At 45.4% G+C, this 18,760-nt stretch overlaps 1 protein-coding gene across 3 annotated transcripts in view; it reads right to left on the bottom strand.

The window, feature by feature from the left end:
• Window positions 1-451: 451 nt before the first annotated feature.
• The window catches only part of il17rel (interleukin 17 receptor E-like), a 22,815-nt gene continuing 4,506 nt past the window's right edge, over window positions 452-18,760 (bottom strand). The window contains exons 2-18 of one of the 3 annotated variants that reach the window (XM_019893661.1): window positions 17,821-18,107; window positions 17,262-17,289; window positions 16,981-17,130; window positions 16,543-16,649; window positions 16,218-16,332; window positions 15,887-15,931; window positions 15,677-15,816; window positions 15,532-15,603; window positions 15,400-15,454; window positions 15,157-15,320; window positions 14,573-14,617; window positions 14,137-14,191; window positions 13,452-13,588; window positions 13,326-13,379; window positions 13,192-13,252; window positions 11,704-11,832; window positions 452-571 (exon numbers count right to left, since the gene is read on the bottom strand). In XM_019893661.1, the coding sequence (XP_019749220.1) occupies window positions 486-571; window positions 11,704-11,832; window positions 13,192-13,252; window positions 13,326-13,379; window positions 13,452-13,588; window positions 14,137-14,191; window positions 14,573-14,617; window positions 15,157-15,320; window positions 15,400-15,454; window positions 15,532-15,603; window positions 15,677-15,816; window positions 15,887-15,931; window positions 16,218-16,332; window positions 16,543-16,649; window positions 16,981-17,130; window positions 17,262-17,289; window positions 17,821-17,934 (1,557 nt within the window). In that variant the 5' untranslated portion in view covers window positions 17,935-18,107 and the 3' untranslated portion in view covers window positions 452-485. Of the gene's footprint in view, window positions 572-10,858; window positions 10,960-11,703; window positions 11,833-11,952; window positions 12,118-13,061; window positions 13,106-13,191; window positions 13,253-13,325; window positions 13,380-13,451; window positions 13,589-14,136; window positions 14,192-14,572; window positions 14,618-15,156; window positions 15,321-15,399; window positions 15,455-15,531; window positions 15,604-15,676; window positions 15,817-15,886; window positions 15,932-16,217; window positions 16,333-16,542; window positions 16,650-16,980; window positions 17,131-17,261; window positions 17,290-17,820; window positions 18,108-18,760 lie in introns of those variants that run through there. The other 2 variants (XM_019893660.1, XM_019893662.1) reach the window with 2 other exon arrangements.

Genomic DNA, 18,760 nt, shown 5'->3' with positions numbered 1-18,760 from the left:
CTCCCCGGAAGGGGGAATGCGCTTGCGTTTGTGATTCTGTCAATCAGCTGGCCTGACGGCCGTCCCATCGGTCCTTCCGTCCGATTGCGACACGTGCACTTCTGCGCAATTCCTGACAACCGGATACACGACAACGACCAGATAGAGGATACGACATCCCTGATTTCCAAAAACAATTTGTGGACTCGTCAGACCACAGCACTTTTTCATTTAGGGGAAATTGGGGCTTTGTATATATTGTGGGAGGAAGTGAAATGTCATTTGGGATGCGAAAGGGTGCTAAAATCTGTCCAGTTGTTTTGTCATTTCCTGTCGAAGTGATTTTTTAAAGTTATTTTTGCGGCCGCGAGTCTGGATTGCCGACAGGGTAAACGTACACGAGAACCGTATGATAGGTTTAAACTAAAACACAAACGGCAGGAGGATTTTAAAGTGAAAAACATACTTGGCACTCCTTGGGCTTGTACGTCACATCCAGGCTGTCGTCACGTGCGCCCTGCAGGTTTGCCCGCCCTGCATCGGTGCATTGGCGTCAGCGCCAAGTTCCACAATCGGCCTCTGCCTCCCGTTTCTGTTGGTTAAAAAACAAAAAAAAACATTTTCAGCAATTGTACTTGGCACTCGGTGCGCCGAGTGAGATGCAAAAAAAAAAAAAAAAGCAGCTAAACTGTTTTTTTCATCGGGATCAAAAACAGATTTCAAGAAGTGACGATGAAGACCTGTCATTTCTATATTTATTAAATACCAGTTTCGGGAAAGACGATCTTAAGAAAGCCAACCCAGGAATGTGCTTTTTAACGCTATACCCCAAAAATGTTTGAGTGGATTAGGGTGAACGGCACGGCATTGCCACCCTGAAGGAATTCAACTCACTAAACGGCAATGAAATGCAGCAATAACACAAACAATGAACATATCTTTTTTTTCAAACTGCGGCGAGTGCACAGCCAATCAAATAAGCTCAAAATATGCAACGTTTGCGGCATTGTCTTAAGTCCAGTAAAAGCAACACGCCAGTCAAGAATGTGACAATAAGAAAAAGAAGGGCAAACTGTACAACTTTTTTTTTAATATCCATATTGTTGGGGAAAAAAAAAGTGTGGAAATGGGAAACTTTCCCCAACCAGGAGTAAAACCGCTGGAATTTGAGGCTTGGCTACGCCGTCAGTCTCATCGGTGTCTTTTTACAAGAATAAATGATCACATTTACAATTTCCATCCTCTGTTCAGCACGTGATGGCCAAATGTAGTCCAAGCGAAAATTATTTTCGCCAGCCTTCAAAAGCAAACATAAGCGAGTGTTGTAAAGGTCCGAAAATTACGGGCGGTATCGGTGAATCCGATGGTGCGGAGTGAGAAAAGCAGCGGGGAGGGATGACAAATGGAACACACATGCGCGCTGACACGCCGAGGGAATATTCTTTTCTTCAAAGAAGTTCAAATATGCTTTCATCATCTTCGTGCTCAGTGGGAAACTTTTCTTAGATTTTTTTTTTTTTAATCACTCTAAAAACTGTCAAAAATTTCAAATCTAACCTGATATAAGCAAGAAAATAAATAACGCAAAAAGTTTGGTCAAATGAATGACTCACAAAAACAGTCCAATTTTGGGGAGTTGGATTCCCTTTGGGGGGTTTTTTTTTTCCCCCCCCCCCCCCCCTCGCTCCCGGCGACGGTTCAAATAAGATAAGCAAAGGGATGGAAAACGAATCCGTTCGGAGTTGGCTCCTACGTGTTCACGGGCATGTTTTTGTCTCCCCCTCCTACTCTGAGGCAAATATTTCTCGGAGAGGATCACACCAGTCCGTTTTCCCAGGACAGGCACCTGCTTTTCCCGCCTATCTATTTGTTATTAATTCCACTATGATGGACGTCTCATCTTCGGCAGCTGACGCCGCAGGGCGGCTGAGTGCGTGCGTGTCAACGAGACTACAATGAAGGAAAAAAAAAAATGTGAGCATGAGAAGAATCAGGTGACGAGGCGCAGTCAGACCAAAACAATAACAGAGCAGTTTGCACGTGTGCGCACAGCTGTCAAAAGTGACCCCTCCCCCCCTCCCCTTTTCAGGGTTTGCCGTTTTTTGTTTGGAACTCTCTGATCAGGTGCAAAATAAAAAGAACCTTTTTTTTCCCTGCAAAAGCAATCAGCATAACAAAACATTTTTTGTCCATACTTGAAAAACACTTAAGAATCTTTCAACACTTTGAGCTTTTTTGTGGGTGGAGGAGGGGGCTCCAACCGAGAGGGTCTCGGCGAGCGCTGCAAGCTGTCGGAGTGCGATTGGGGTGGCCGTGTAAGAGGAGAGCGGAAGGATCATTTGCATTTGTCCTGGTGTGACCCGAAGGGTGAAAAAGCAGTGGAGCAGTTTTGGCTGCTTTCAGAGCACTTTACCTCACAGATGAAAAAGACTTTTTTTTTAATCCTTTGAATTGTGCTACCTATTGCACACAATAAGACAACACGTTGCTGTTTTGTTCCAAAATGGATGCAAATTCTGGACAACATTCCTTCTGGTTGACGGTTGGAATTGGAGGAATGGCGATACGAGAGCCCATTCACATGCAAAGTAACTTGCATTTGTTTTTTTTGTTTTGTCTTTTGAAGTCATACCCAGCCAAAAAATATATATTTATATATATGTAGATTTTGATTTAGGGGAAATCTGTTTTACAAAATGACTTTTTTTTCCTATTTCGGCGAATTTCACTTGGATTTGTATAGCAATGCTTTTGCCCCCCGCCCCAGCTAAGGTAGACCCTACTGTTGACACACACACACACACACACACACACACACACACACACACACACACACACACACACACACACACACACACACACACGGATCCCACGCCTTTAGACGGTGGAAAATAGGGATGCCCTTTGACTCATTTGGATGGAAAAAGAAATATGTTTCAACTAGCAGCTTGGCTCCAACTCCCCATTGTAAACAGCGCGTGTGCTTGCGCGCAAGCCGTTTGTGTACGTGTGCGCACGAGGGGTTGGGGGGGTTTGGAGGGCTCGTGAATAGGCCCATAGAGTGACTAACCGCAGGCTGGCCATTACACCTAGTTACAGTCACTGCCGGATCGGCAAGGAGACAGACAGTCTGCGACGCTGACAGAACGCCACTGTGCGTGACTTCTAAGTGCGTGTGTGCGTACACGTAGATGATTAGCACCGGGGATCCCCCCCACCCCCACCCCGAGTTGCCGCGCCGCGTTCAATACAAAGTGTGACCGCTACAAGTAGGCAAAAAGAGCTTTTCTTTCGCAGTAGAAAGAGCCCACTGTAACCTGGATGCGGTCCCGACGTCTACGATGTCCCCTTCGCGGGCTCCGTGCACAACGGCGTCAGCGAGAACAGACGACCGCGAGAGTTTGATTCGGGCGTGGTCATTTGCAATTTCACAATTACGTCCTAATTTGTATCGAAGGTGATCGTCCCCCAGCGGGGACGGCCGTGTTTGCAGAGAATTCCCCATCCTGGAAAACCACTTCAGGCCACGACGGGGATGACCGAGTGCTAATGGGAGTTGTCACGCTACATCTGTAGCCGTTACATTTAGACGACAAGTCACTAAAGTCATTTCCCACATTATGCAGTTCCAACATGTGTGGACTTTCGTCCTTCGTGGGCGCATTCAGAGGAAAGAAATGCTCGGGAGAGTCTGGTGTGGAAGATTTGGACGTCCTTCCCTCCCAAAGGGGGTCTAACAATGGCTGGTACTGAATGGGTTGACAAACGTCGATTTAATTTCATTGAACTCATTAAATAATGTGTCAATTGCTTTATTAGATGATTGGGATTTTGGAGGGCCGAAACATGAACAAAAAAACCCACCGAACTGCGCACACTCTGCCAAGAGGCAAATCCGCAAATGCCGAAGTCAGCGCAAGGACCACAGTATGAGAATTTCTTTGAGATTTTATGGCCCAATCATAAAAACGTGCATTGAGAACAGTTTCGATCTGAATCAATAAAACTAATAACGGTGGTTATGGAGGCCAGTTAGCACCTCGTGTCAATAAAAGTCCCTTCCCAAGTGTTTATTGCTACCTTCACATTCCAAAATATGACACATTAATGCCTCTTTCTGATCCTCCTGTGTTGCTTTCTGAAATATTCCCATTGGTTCTCTGTCTATTTATACACAGTTAGTTAGTGTCCCGTCCCCCACCACCACCACCACCACCACCCGCCGCCTCTCTTGGCTCTCTTAAGCGGCTCTTTTGCCAGTGGACGCCGTGGCCTTAAATGGAAAGTCTATACATGCTGCCCGTTTGTGAGCCCCGGTTGAACAGCTGAACATTTATAATGGCTTGTTTATGTCTGAAAAGGCCTTTGCACAGTAACCCACTGTCATGCGCGGAGCCCGGTGGGCAGCGGACAAGCCGAGGCGGACGCGTACCGCCGTGCTGGAGAATTTGGGTGATCCCCCCCACAGCCACATTTCCCAATTGTTCTCATTTTTAATATTTCAACTTATTTTGAAACTTGATTGTTATGGCACAGTGTCCACTGAAAATGGGGGAATGCGTGCGCTGTTAAAAGAATGGATCCGAATCTGGTCCAGACCGCACGGGTGTGAATCTGATCTGACAGCGCTTCTTTAAAACCGCTGAAGAGTCAAATGTTCTAGAGACCGCCTTCTCTATTTAGTCGTATTCTTCTAATCATAGACCGTAAATGGCAGGCCCTGCCACTGGAACGAGAGGGAGGAAAAAGCGAAGGTGGAAAAGATGGGGGGGGGGGGGGGGGGGGGGGGGTAGAAGGGTTATTATTGGTCGCTGGGAAGCCTGGAAAGTCTGCCTTCCAGGAAAAAAAAATGTTGGTGGAAGCGGCCTGTGGCTCTCCGCGCACGTGCGCACCCGTGCGTTTTGATTGACAGGCGTCACGCTACCTGGCACCTGGCTGCGCCGTCGCTAATGGAGGAGCAAGAGCGCAAGGGGGGGGTTGAGTGGCGCACGAGGAAGGATGGAGTGGTCCTCGGTGACAGGCACATGTGGAGGGGTGGGTGGGTGGTGGTGGGGGTGCTGTTGTTAATTGCCCCCTACTCTATAACCCGCTGAGCTGCGGGAGGAAAGAGTGGAGGAGGGGCGGCGCTGTCTGCCATCTGCTGTCATTCCTGACCTCCCCCCCCCCCAATCCCCAAATGCACGCCACCAACCTCTCCTCACTGCACAACCAACTCTCCCGCCGTTTTCCACTGTGCAAAGAAATCCCTCCGAGTGTGCATAACGTACGCACACGCGAGTGGCTAATTGGGCAGCGCAATATACGTCACAGGAAGAAGTATGAAAGCGAGTGTGGTAGCAGGCGACTGATTCTTTACGTATTGATGTGGCGGCAACGGGCTGTCGAGGTTCGCGATTGACAGCTCGAGGAGTACAACGCTTAAATAATACAAAGATCTCTGAACAATTTAAACAAAACAACTATCTGACGTTTTATTCGATCCGCACGAATAACATTCTGGTGAGGAGAAATTTGAAGGTAACCCGTTGCCCTCAAATAAGAGCGCAGGAAGTGGTCATAAAGCAAATGAAAGTGCAGATGGATGAGCTTTAAAAGGTTGCATCAGGTAAGTGGAGGACCGCCTAAAGGAGCATTCTGACAATAAAGCCAGATTTGATCTTTGCTGACAGCTTGCATGCTTCTCCCTTCCTGACCTCTCTGATCTTTCAACCCTCTGCCCCGAACGGGTCTCCTGTGTCATGGCGGAAGAGGGGGTTATGAGGGGGAGGGGGATTGTGCATGCGTGAATATTTGGTTCGAAAAACGCAAGCGCAGCATTCGCATGGCGAAAGGTGTTCCGGCGTGACCTCGGTTAGCCCTTCGATGCCGCAGCGCCAGCTCCCCCAAAATGGGAATTACCGACAGTCCATCATGCGCTGTGGCATGAATGGGCCGGTCCCAAGGCCCTTTGGGGGATTGTTGTATAATTACAGGGCGTTCACCCTCAGGGTCGACCCCTCGTGTCTACACTGAAAGCTCTTCCGGGAAGGAAATGAAAACGTTGCGCTTCGGAAATCTTTCGCAAAGTTTAAAAAAAAAAAAAAAAAACTCCGCAGATGGTCCTGTAATATAAATACCATAATGGCACGCACAAAAAAAAGTCTTCAGGACCCATGCCTGTAAATGAACAAGAAGGCAGTTATTTTGGTTGAAAGCGGCCATTTTGTGGCCACATCATCTGAAAAAAAAAAAAACAGGGCTGGGAAGTTGGGAAAAAAAAATTGTCGCCTGTCACCAATTTCCCCAATCAACTCGAAATTGGGTAGACATGACTGACAGTCATGCCAGGTCGTACCAAAATGTCTCAAGGAGCCATGCCCAAAATACAACAGGAAGGCGATTATTTGGGTTGAACAAAGTTATTTTCAAGCCAAATTACATGGAAATAGTGCTGCAAAGTTGTTGTTTTTTTTTTAAATCAGCCCTGCCATCACCAGTTTCAACAATCAACTTGAACTTGGGTAAATGTGTGTGTCATGACAGGTCGTACCCAAAAGTCTCACGTTGCATGGCCAAAATTGCGCAGGGAGAGAAGTTTGGGTAGGTTCGAAGCTGCCATTTTAAGGCTGCATTTCATGAAATGGCGCCTGGAAACTATGAAGAAAAAAAAATGTGTTCATCGCCAAACATGGCCGCCTTTTGCCAATTATTTTTTTTTAAACGCTAAAATGAAGTAAACAACTGCAATTGCTGCGCTGCGAGTACATAAAAGACTGTCGTGTGCATACCTATCTAGCGCCTATCAGCCGCACACGCACATCGGCGATTATCAAGCAAAGCCGGACAAGTGGGGAGCTTATCGGGCTGGCCTGGCCCCCGCCCCCAAGCCGCTCTGCTTAGCGCCCAGCGGGGGGTCAGCGCGCGCACGCACACACACACACACACACACACACACACACACACACAGCTTCGCCCCCCCCAGCTGCAAAACACAGCTTCTGTATTGTGCTGCCCCGCTACTCTCTTTTTCACAGTGCTCGGAGCGGGCGAAGACAGACAAAATCGAAAGATGTCTTGTTGCCGGGTATGCATGTCGCAGTGAAAAAAAACACACACACACTCACACGTGCCCACCCATGAGGGTTGTGTGTAAACGTTAAGGATTTATTTATTTTTTTAACAGTATTTGCAGTGACTTTGGGCCATTCAACGTGACATTTTGAATCCGCCTTGGCTATATTGTCTCCGGGCAACAATGTATGTGCTGAGTTGGCTCCCACTTGTATCCCGGCTGATGCTTTTGCAATTGTTTTCTGGTCTTTATAGAGGCAATGTGACGCCTGTTCGCTCCACCTGTCAGTGTCACACACACACACACACACACGCAGGACTGTGGGACCGCCACAGCTGGCCCATCGGCACGTGTCTTGACCTCGGTGACTGAAATGGCAAGGGTCATTGCCTTTCAACCCGTATGTGTATGTGTGTGTGGCAGGGTGGAATGGAGGCTCCGTTATTGCCGTGTACTCACGTGGCTCTAAAAGTGACAACAAACAGAGGCAGGGATGGTAGGCGCAGTGCCGCGGGGCGGGCCGGGCGTGTGCCGAGGTCAGCGAGGGTTAGAGGTCGACATGGCGGACAAAAAGGCCGGGCTGCTGTGCTCCGTTTGGCTCTCCGCCAGCATTTTATTGCCCGACTGGCACTACTTCTTACTTTTACCTCCTACATTTCAAAAGTACTTTCTAATCCTTACTTTTGTCCAAATGGGCTTATCTTTGCCTCTCTGTTCATCAGTACAGCACTAATACTAGTCGTTCTTCAGAGAAGATTGAGAAAATATGACTGGGAATTGTAGCGTTGCAATATAGATGCTATTTCGCATTAGCATCAAGCTAGCGGGGTTATATGTTTAAGATTTTACATTTTAGTTCGATTTTTTTATTTAATTATGACTTTTTCTTTAATTTGGTTAGTTTTTATTTGTTTATAGAACCAGGTCTGTTTGTTTGTATGAGTTTTTATCTGTTTAATGGAATAATTGTCCAGAGAGTACACGTCATGACACGACGCACCGGGAGTTGCTCGGTTACGTCACTGATACCTCATGTCGTCATTGTTGATCGGTCAGTCATGTCAAGCTCACTTTACGCAGACATTAGCCAGACTACATTACACAAAGTAGCCGTAAAATCCAATAGCTGACCACCCACCCACCAAGTGGCCTCCTTGTCGAAAACCCAAATAGGGTAATCCTCAAACAGTATGTGTTGAAGAGCACCAAAAAAAGGGGGGTGGGGGGTGTCGGCTGAGGGAAGAACGGCGTGAAGCTCGGAGTTCCACGGAAAAGGCCTGGTTTGCCAGCCGGCAGAGGCATGAGATCATCGGCCCCGTGCTACTCTGCGCCATTAGCCCTCCCTAAAGCCAGAACCTCCTCCTGTCTCTGCCTCCTACTATCCCCTCTTCCCAACCCCAACACACAATGTCACACACTCATCCCACTGTTCTGTTTATTGATGACTCAAGCTTGCCGTTTTCTTTCCGGATACCCAGTCAACGCCGAGGCGCTCCGGCACCTCGGGGCCTGATGGACTGATTTGGACTGTTTACAGCTGTGCTCCTTTCTACAATGACTCACAAAAGAACAAAGGGGCCTCTGTGTATGTGTGTGTGCGAGGGAGCGTCTCCGGTTCTTGTCAACAGGACCTACCCGAGTGCGCTGGACTTTTTCTTCGAAAGCCCTCCGCCCTTGAGAAGCTCTTCCCTTTTTTTTTTCCATGTCTTGAAATACACCGCATGGATATGAGCGTGTGGTAATGTTAATTCAAGAACAGTACACAACTCTGAACAGTAACGTTAGCATTAATGCTAACAACTTGAGGTGTCCTGGCTGGTGCACCCATCAGGGTCGCCGTGGCAATTATTAAAAATATGCTGCTCATTTTACAACCAGCCAGTGTATTGTCTCAACCCAATCAACACGAAAAACAAAAGAAGCGGCTTGAACTGAAATGCTAACACTGACGCTAGCGCTAACTCAATGAGCAGTTTCCTGGCTAGTCCACCAAGTGTGAGAAACAACTAGAGTAGCTGCTCCAGGGGCACAATGGCAGCGACAAAGAACTTAGAACATGCGTGTACAAGTCGTCAGGAGTCATCATCGCCATGTTTGTCAGAAAGCTTTATTCGCAAAGCTCTTTTAAGACAATGTCACAATCCGTCGCCTGCAATTGAGACTCGGAGAGAGAAATCAAGTCATCTTTGAGAATTTGGAGAAAGGCACAACATGAATAAATGAATACATAAACGAACATGAGTCCTGACAAAGCTTAATGTTTCCATTTTCTAAGTGTCAATCTTGGAACGTTAGCGACAGAAAGAGGAAACAAACATTTTTATTTAGGACGGCATCAAGTGGATCGGAGCCCTCCCCGTATTTTCTCTTTCACCCTTGAACCTTTCACCCAGTCCCCTCACGTTCCTCCTGTCAGTCGTGCGTCTTTCCATGCATACCTGAGGGCATGAGTGCCTCCTCAGTGTGTTTGACATCAAATTTCCACTCGGCGCGGTTCTAAAAAGGCCTGTTTGTTTAGCGCAAAGCCCGGACGCGAGCCCCACTCGCCGATGAACTCGCCCGGGGTGCAACACCCTGTTGGAATGTCTGGAATTCTCCACAACAAGGATTAGCTCATCCCTGTCTGTTGTCTCTGGCTTGTGTGTTTGTCATCCCCCCCCCCCCACGCCCCACCCCGCGGGGGTTTAGAGATGAACCAACTGATAGACACACACAAAAGATCAACCTGAAGGCCTGAGATACCAGGGCAGCTCCATCCAAAGAGCACAACATTACTTGTATACATTGTCCTGCAAAATGCGAGCTATGTTACCTGGCTTGTTTTTTTTTTTTTTTTTTTTTTCTAAGAGGAGTGAATCATTTGTGTGCGTGTATGAGTGGCGGGGGATCCTGTGGAGCCTTCTCAGCCATCACCAACATCAGAGACACAAGAGAATCGCACGTTCCAAAATAGCCGTTTTCAAGAACAAGGAGCATTTTTCATATACGGTACAAAGTCGGAAACAAAGCACAAGAGGCCCCATTTATACTTTTGTGCCACCTCAGGGCGCCTATCGGACTGAAAAGATGCACCTACGGGAACCAAAGACAAGCAGCGTACCACTTTTCAGTACAAATATCCACTTTCAGTCAATATGCAAATAGAGAGACCGTGACCCCTGTTAACAAATAATGTCAATAATATGCTTCAAAAGAACGCTCATTACGCGAATTGTTCCACTTTTGTTATCATGTTGGCGGAACTGAGTTAAAGCAATCGTTGGTCAACATCGCCCTCTTGTGGACAATGTTATATAGCACCAAAAACAAATACACAGTATAGGAAAAAATATATTAAATCCATAGAGTATTTACTCAAACGATGACATATTGGTATCCTGTATATGTTTGATTAGATTTTTGCATCACATGTCAATACCTTTAAACATAATATTAAAAATGGCCATCCAATAATTAACATTCCATTTTAATTCGTGAATACATAATTTATTGCTCATTATTAGTTTATCTATTTTTTTCATGTTTTGCTTTGTCACCTTAAATAACATTGTTCTTAATGGAAAATAGTATTGTTATTATTATTGCCAACATAGTTTTAGCATTGATGTAAATCTATTACTGCAATATATATTACGTTACTATAAATTCAGATTACAGCATTAACGGTAACAAAGTAAAAAAAACAAATTAAATAAAATAATAAATACATTCAATAATTATTACAATAATTCCCTGTTTGACCTTGGGAAAAGACTGCCGTGGAACACCAAAGAGCAAACTCAATAAGGAAATTGCATCATAAATTCAGAGATACGTCCACACATAAAATAATTGTAATAATTAATATTTATTTTTGACTTTGTCCCCTTGAATAGAGATGGTATCACCTGACTCGTCCAACCGGAGTATGACCTCCATGTGACTTTGTCCTGAGAGATGGTGGAAATCCCACATGACAAAACATCACTTGTATTTTCCCCCTGAATGCAAACGGACAGGAACTCGAACAGGCATCGAATGAGGAAGTGCCGTATTGTACATATTGCTTAAAGGAAGCTCCTTTGACATTTCAACTTGGTTACAAAAGAGAGCATTGTCTTTTTGTCATTTGCGTCACTTGGATGAGGCCTTGCGGCGAGTTTTCAGAAAGTACCTGAAAAGCCTCCACGTAACAAAATAATAAAAAAGAGGATGGGGGAATTAAATTGTGGATTAATGGTATTCCCATTCATTTGAATGACAAAATATGATTTGGGCGTGGTCATAGGACAAATTCAACTGTTCCGTGAGGCCATTTGGACACAAAAAAAAAAAAAAAAAAAAAAAAAAAACACAAAAAAAAAAACCCGGGGGGCCATTGAGAAAAAAAAAAAAAAAAAAAAAAAAAAAAAAAAACTACACAACAAAAACATGCAGACTTCGAACGGGAAGAGACAACTCATCCTAAAATATGTATATATAAGCAAGTGGAGACATGCGTGCACATTGAGAAACAACCTGTGACTAAGCAGGAGTTCAAAACAAACTGACGGTAACTCAGTGGCCCTAAAAAAAACAAAACCTGAGTGTACTGACAGGGCGCTTGAAAGAGGCCTGAGTTCATTTGAAGTGCTCATGTACATGCGAGTAACGCTGACTGACTGGCTTCTTTGGATGTCTTTGAATGTCTTTACCTGTGATCATAGCAAGGATCGCCAAGGTGGCGGCGGCGACGGCTACGATGACGGCGGCGGCGGCGAGGCAAAAGCAAAGCGGGATGGCGTTCCAAGTGGCTCCCGTGGCGAGGAGAGGCAGCGCCTGACCTGTGAAGGAAATAGACAATTGCGTTCAAAACTACGTAACACAGTGCCTCGACTTATGTTCACTCTAAATCGTCAAGCGAAAGCCCATTTTTCCCAAATTGTGTGATTCAATCTGGTAAATAACAAAGAGTGACAACATTTATTCTCATGAGATCAACTGGCCAAAAGAGGCCACGATGGAGCTAAAATGTCCAAATTGATGTAAGCAGCATACTACTGACATTTAAAAAAACAATCAAACACCCCAGTCAGTGGGAAGTACACTACCTTTGCTTGAACTAAAAAACAGGGCTGTGAAATAAGGAAGAGAAAATCCGAGGTAAAGTTTAAGGGGGGTCTGGGAGGCGCAGCCCTCCGGTATGAGCATCTATTAACTTTTCTCTTTTAACTTGTTTGAAATATTTTTTCTTTTTGAGGGCATCTTAACTGTGTCTGACCTAAGTCAACTTACACCCTCCTTCTATGCCCTCCTTGAAATATCTAATAATTGCACATGTAATTCATCTGTTAATCAAAATAAAAGTAAAAAAATGTAAATAACAATTGAAAGAAATGTTTATGAAAGAAAACTTCAACAGGCATTTGCAAATGGCTGTGAAAAATCACGCTCAATATGAAAGTGAGAGATACCTTGTTGTCTTGCCTGATCCGTACTTGATATCTTGGTGGCGGTTCTTTGTTTAACGAATGTGTTCATGCAGGTACTCGTTCCCGACTTTATGTTCAAGCCAATTCCAATTCCATGGCTTTTTCATGCCGTTTTCCTGGTCGATTTTTTTCCACATTGTCTTTCACGCCGTATTCTCGTTCGCACAATATATCTTCTTACGACAGACATTCTATGATATTCTCGTAGCAAACCTCGACTACTAGCAGTGTTTTTATTTTCTTATCAACACCTGTTTGAGAGCGAATACCGAGACAGGAAAGCCAAAAGTTATCGCAAGTGCCGTAAGCCATTCGTTGCACTGTCGTAAAAATAGGACGTACGGCAACGTCGTCCGTCGGTAAAATTCACGTACGCGGTGCCAGGTTACGCAATTTTCAACCCGCGTGAAGTTCTTGTCGGCTTTGCCGAGTTGCGGTCAAAACATGTTCTACGCTCAGCTGGCGTAAAACTCCGCGTGTACGGCTGTATTGCGCCACTGTCGCAGAGCAAGGCTATTAAAGTCAAGTAGATCTCTACCCACCCAATGATTTTTAATGTAAAAATAGAGGTTTTGTGAAAATCATATTTTTTTTTCACAACAGAATCCGCGGAAATTTCACAGCCCTAAAAACACACACACACACACACACACACACAAATGAAAACACAGTGGGGAAAAAAAGGGTGTTGCTTTTTGCATGGCTCCTTACCGGGTTCCTGGGTGAAACAGTGAAGGACCGTGGCGGCGTAATTCACATCGATCCTCCTCACCTGCGCAAGCACACACATGCCTTAAAGTTTCCTGTTGGCTAACTGATAAACATTTTCGACGATGAAAACGTACATGAATACAAGAGTGAGCGTCCGGCAAGGTCAGGCCAATGGACGAGTGCTCCCCCTGATGAAGACATGGTGGTTGCGGCGGTTTCTTGCAGACATTGTGGAACGACGCTCACTTTTGGCGACCTACCACTTGTGCAGTCATGCGGGCCCCCGTCGTGCGACACGCCGCAGAGCCTTGGGACGGCGTGCATGCGTCAATGCGGAAAGTGGCGTTGATGTGTGAGGTCAGCGTCAAACCCTGCGGTGTCCAGCTCACATCCCACACTGAAAAGAACATTTAGTTGTCATGGACACATACAAAATATGGGGACTGTATAGTCTCATTAGTCCCACACATTACTATCCAATACAAAGTGCACAGAAAAATATCATTTTAAACAAAAAGGTTGAGAATTGAAGCTCCGCGACATACTTTAACATAGTTCAATAACAAGAAAATGTCACAAGGTGGCAGCAAAGCAAGGCAGGAGGCCCCTCCAACCATCTTCAACGTTGTTCCTTGGCACACATGGATGGCACCAAAACAATATGTGAAGCGCCTCAACTCATGTCCACATGTTCCTTGGTACCGAGATGGGGGTGTAGCACTACAAGAAGCTCCTCAAGCCACTTCAGAATTGTTCCTTCGCACCAAGATGCCGCGAGAGCAATAGTCATACATCCCCGAAATGTTATACAAGTTAAAACAAAAACTGCAAGACATGCATGGCAACAACTACAACGGTGTTGCATAATGTGGACTTGCTTTAAGGGCATTTTCACTAACACCGACAGAATATTAAAAATATTTTATTATTCTGAAAAAGTCATACCTTGGAGTCTCCTGACAAAAGGACACTTGATCCAAGACTGGTTGCCTGCAGTGAACTGATCAATAAATCAACAAACAACAAAAGAAATTTCAATTCTAGCACATTGTTGTAGTGGCCAGTTTTTAAATATTTGCATAATATTGGAATATTTTAGCTTTCTTAAGTAATGGTTTTAATTAGCTTAAAACAATCAACAAACAACAAAAGAAATTTCAATTCTAGCACGTTGTTGTAGTGGCCAGTTTTTAAATATTTACATAATATTGGAATATTTTAGCTTTCTTCAGTAATGGTTTTAATTAGCTTAAAACAAAAAAATTTTAGGATTTGTATTGACATATAATTATTTCCCCATTAGTTTGAAGACTCAGTTCATGTTAATTCATTCAATGCCAAGGGCGGTTTTCCCCCCCAAATAAAAATAAAGAGTTGTTACCTTCATGCACAGTTGAGGGTGAGGGTCCACTTTTGCAAATGTTATCTGAAAGGCAACATTTTATCCTATTTGAGAGTTGGAACAAATACAAAAAGTGCTGCGGCTGCTAAGGTCATTGCGTCGCCTTTTTTTTTTTTTTTTTAACTTAAGGCCCGAGTGATTGACGGAGAAATTGCACCTTAAGAATGTTTCCAACTTGAATGCTGCCAGGCGTTCATGCTGGGGTCAAAATACGTGTTAAAAGTGCGTGAGCGGAATACACAATACAACTGAAGCTTTATTAAGACTATTCAAATGTGCGCCTTGGCTTCCTGTCTTTGACCACAAGAGGGCAGGCTTTCACCAAGGCTTTCTACATTTTATCACAGAACAACACCGTTCTGTTTTTTTTTCTATGTTGACTGATAACAATCGAAACTGACGGCAAGTATAAAGGAAAAAACAGAATCGTCACACTGGCCACATCATGACTCAGCTCAATAAAATTTCACACAACAGCGTCATAAAGTCCTTCGTGAGTCATCACCAATTTCCAATGAATGAATGAATGACAACGCGTTGATGACTCATCACGTTTCGGCGACCTTTCCTCTGCTGATATTTCGCCAGGCGCTCTCCACGTCCACACAGCCGCCGCTCGCCTCCCTCTGACACAGCGCCACCCGGGCCGAGAGCGGACAGGCGGGTGCCCACGAAAGCGCCTCCTCCAGCGGGTCGAAATGGATCCCGTGCCACATCTCCTCCATGCCTGCATGGACGGAGATGTCATCAACTGTACTAATAATGACTGACGCTGGTTGAGTCAAGAGCAACGAAAAGTGACTCACGGTCTTTGAAGGGGCAGACCTGCACTCTGGGGGCGTCGATCACCGCCGACCAGCCCTGCGGAGGATCGGAAACGTATCGTTTGGCATGCAAGTGGAAACAGTCGGTGGTTTGTGCTCCGCTGGGGGTTTTACCTCGATGCACAGGCATGGCAATGGTCTGGAGAAAGACAGCACGGCACTCTTTTTGGGTTCCTCTTTCTTGATCTGGATGGTCAACAAAGGAGACTCTATTAGCCACGATAGGTGGCTGGAGTTACATTTGCGATTCTTGTCTTACGAGAGCGCTAGCCCCCGTGCCGGTGCAGATGAAATCCTTGTGGCACAGTCGCACTTGATAGTCTTGACCCTCCAGCATGTCGCTCACGGCGACGTGCACCTCCTTTCTCTCCCAGTTGACGTCATGCCATATCCGACCAGCTGCCGGACATTGTTAGTGTCGGGGGTGTGTTTGGACAAAAGCGCGGTCGACATCTGGAAGTGTACTCACTGATGCATTCGGGGACGTTTCTTCTCAGATCCTTCCACGAGCAGTCTGTCGTGAGACAGACGAAAGTGACGGACTAATTGTTAGTTCATTCTTACCGCAACGTCTGCACAACATGGGCAAAAATTCAACATCTGCACACGCGCGGCACGCCGAGGATGTATTCTAGGGGTCCCCGAACATGACGACTCTCTTGTTTTTCCAACCATAGACAGATCTCTGGTTTTTACGTTGGTTACACCATGCCCGAAAAAAGGCATTTGTTGCCAGCACGTGAGTGAAAATGCATATTGGGGTGCTCGAACATTCTGATCAACATTGCACGCTGCGGCACCTGGAGCTAGGTAGGTCCCACTTCGAGTTATCCCACAGTAGCTCGGCAGCGTGGCCACGGTGACTCTCACTTGCTGCCGCGGGTAAACGCCGACGCAGTCGTTCTCCAGCTCCACCTATAACGACATACAGTGAGGTTGAGAGGGGGAAAAAGGCTCCTTCGGTTTGGTTTAGAGCCACTCTGCTGGAAAATGATCCAGTTTCATGTCAATGGTCTCGTGTTACTTTGTACGTGGGAATGAAGTTTGTATTTTGAACCAATTTTTGTCATAGTTTGGCTTGTGCGCCGTGATCTTTGGCTGGGATTGGAATGATTTGACATGTACCTGCATCCCTGCCATTGCCCGCCTGGACGCCTTGGAGATGCGAATCATTCGGCACTTGGGCAGCAATGCCGGCGTCTCGGAGCAAATGTACAAGCCGTGGATGGACTCTGGGGATTGAAAACGTTTACGCACGTCATTGTGAGCCAGAACAACTGTGGGGATGTTCGATATCACGATATCGAGTACGGATACCTCTCGTACTCTGGATATATAATCTATAAAGTTGCATGTAACACACTGATTTTTTTTAAAAATGGTGAACCTGTTGGTTGGTGGTGTCAGCCGATTCCATAAATATCTGAAACTGAGGCCAGTATCGCCGCGATACTGATACTTGGCATCGCTACTTGCTCATCCCTACACAAATGTTTACAGCCTGATTCTGATCACTATTTTATTATCATTATTATTTTTTTTTTTACACAGTAATTGACGCACTGGTAAGTTGTACGGTGGTCTTGATCCGAAGATGCATGGAGCATTTCTGGCTCCCCTCGCACATCACGGCGGTGGAAAAGCTGAGGTTGCGGAAAACGGAGGAGGCGTCGAGCCCATTGGCGGGCTCCTGGCACGGAGGAGGAAGAAAATCTGTCACAAAGAGGGTCATTTTTAACAAGGTAGCAAAGGTTACTTCCTCCATCACGACACGTGTAGTTCCCGTTTAAGCGGGGCTGGAGACCGCTTTGGATTGCACTTGTGGAGTGTGTGTTTGCACTCACGGGCTGGCTTGGTCTTGCATTGGAGGCCCTGCAAGAAGAAAAGCTCATAATCAGTCAAAAATCCAAAACTAAAATGAAATAGGAAAAGAAAAGTCATCCTGGACGATTAAAAAAAACTGAATATGGTCCACAATAAATAATTTGATACTTCAGTATGTTATCCAGCAATGAATGAATCACCTTTCGGTTTTTGTTGTGCCACTGAAAATATTTCAACGTTTTTTGTTCTGCGGTATTTATCAACATGTTTTTTTTTTTTTGTTATTGTGAAATGAAATAAGGTGGGTGGAGGTTGGGCGTCCTCTGAACAAGGTCCTGATTTCAAAAACTGATTTTGAAAGACCCAAACAACTTTCATCGTTACAATAGTTACTCATGAAACAAAGACGCATACATGGAAAATCCTTGCTAACTTTGTTTTGTCTGTTCACTGAGGTCATCATCCTATCTTTAGATTCCGTGATTACAAAGGTATGCAAACATCGTTTGATCATTTTGGGAGGTTGAAAATAAATCTAGCCTGAGAAGAATGAAGAGGATGCTTTTATTTTTTTCTTACCTGAGAGCACCTTGTGCCGCATCTCTTGATCCTTTCCGCCTCCACGTGTTGTCCAGCGGCTCCATAGAAGCCAAAACTGGAGTGGCACATCAGCAAGGCAGCCCACACGATCATCTCCACCACCACAAATTCTTCCTCTTTGGACTGGTTTGTACGCAGCTCCCGCCTTTATTTGTGAGACATCGGATGCTGATGTCATCCAATGGTGGTGTGATGGGCCAGGGCCTTAGTGGTAAATGTCTTTATCGTGGGGGTGGAGCTTGGCACATGAGTTGTAGCATGTGTGTCTGGAAAAAAATTCTATTATTAGCAACAAACAGGGAAGTTATGTGATCAATGTGTTGGACAACAAAACAAAAAAAAAATGGTTTCTTACAACTGCCACTGTTCAGCAAATGCCACCCGACAAAAAAGAAATAAATCATTCAAATGAAGCACGAGCACACATTTTAATGGAGGATGCTGAATTGCGCCTGACATCGGAACGTGTAGTCGCATTTTTATGTCAAGGAAACATTTGACACATTGAGCAGTAATGCTTCAATGCTTTTGGTACTTACATCGGAATACAAGACAACAAAAGGAAATGTAAATATGCACTGCGGTTCACATCAGTGCGTGATGCACATTTCTGGGAATCACGGGGTGGGAATTTTTTGCCCTGGAGCTTTTTATCTACTCTCGATGCATCACTGATTGTCATGACGCGGCATCATTTCCCTTCAGCTCATAAGTAGCATTGGGTGAGAACGTGTAAACGGCGCCCTCTGTCAGGACGCGAGGTGTATTGCCGAATGCCGATCAAATTACGTCATCACAACACACCTGACGTCAGACCTTTCCAAATACGTGTTTAATGAAAAAGCAATTATGGGACCGATACTGGCTAGTTTCTACACGTTTTTTTAATTTGGGGGGGGGGGGCAAAAATCAGGGGGGG

Source organism: Hippocampus comes, unplaced genomic scaffold (assembly GCF_001891065.2).
Source record: "Hippocampus comes isolate QL1 unplaced genomic scaffold, H_comes_QL1_v1.1 scaffold161, whole genome shotgun sequence".
In the NCBI taxonomy this organism is placed as follows: Eukaryota; Metazoa; Chordata; class Actinopteri; order Syngnathiformes; family Syngnathidae; genus Hippocampus; species Hippocampus comes.
Note: the sequence above shows the minus strand (reverse complement) of the source record. Positions and strands in the feature narration are given on the sequence as shown.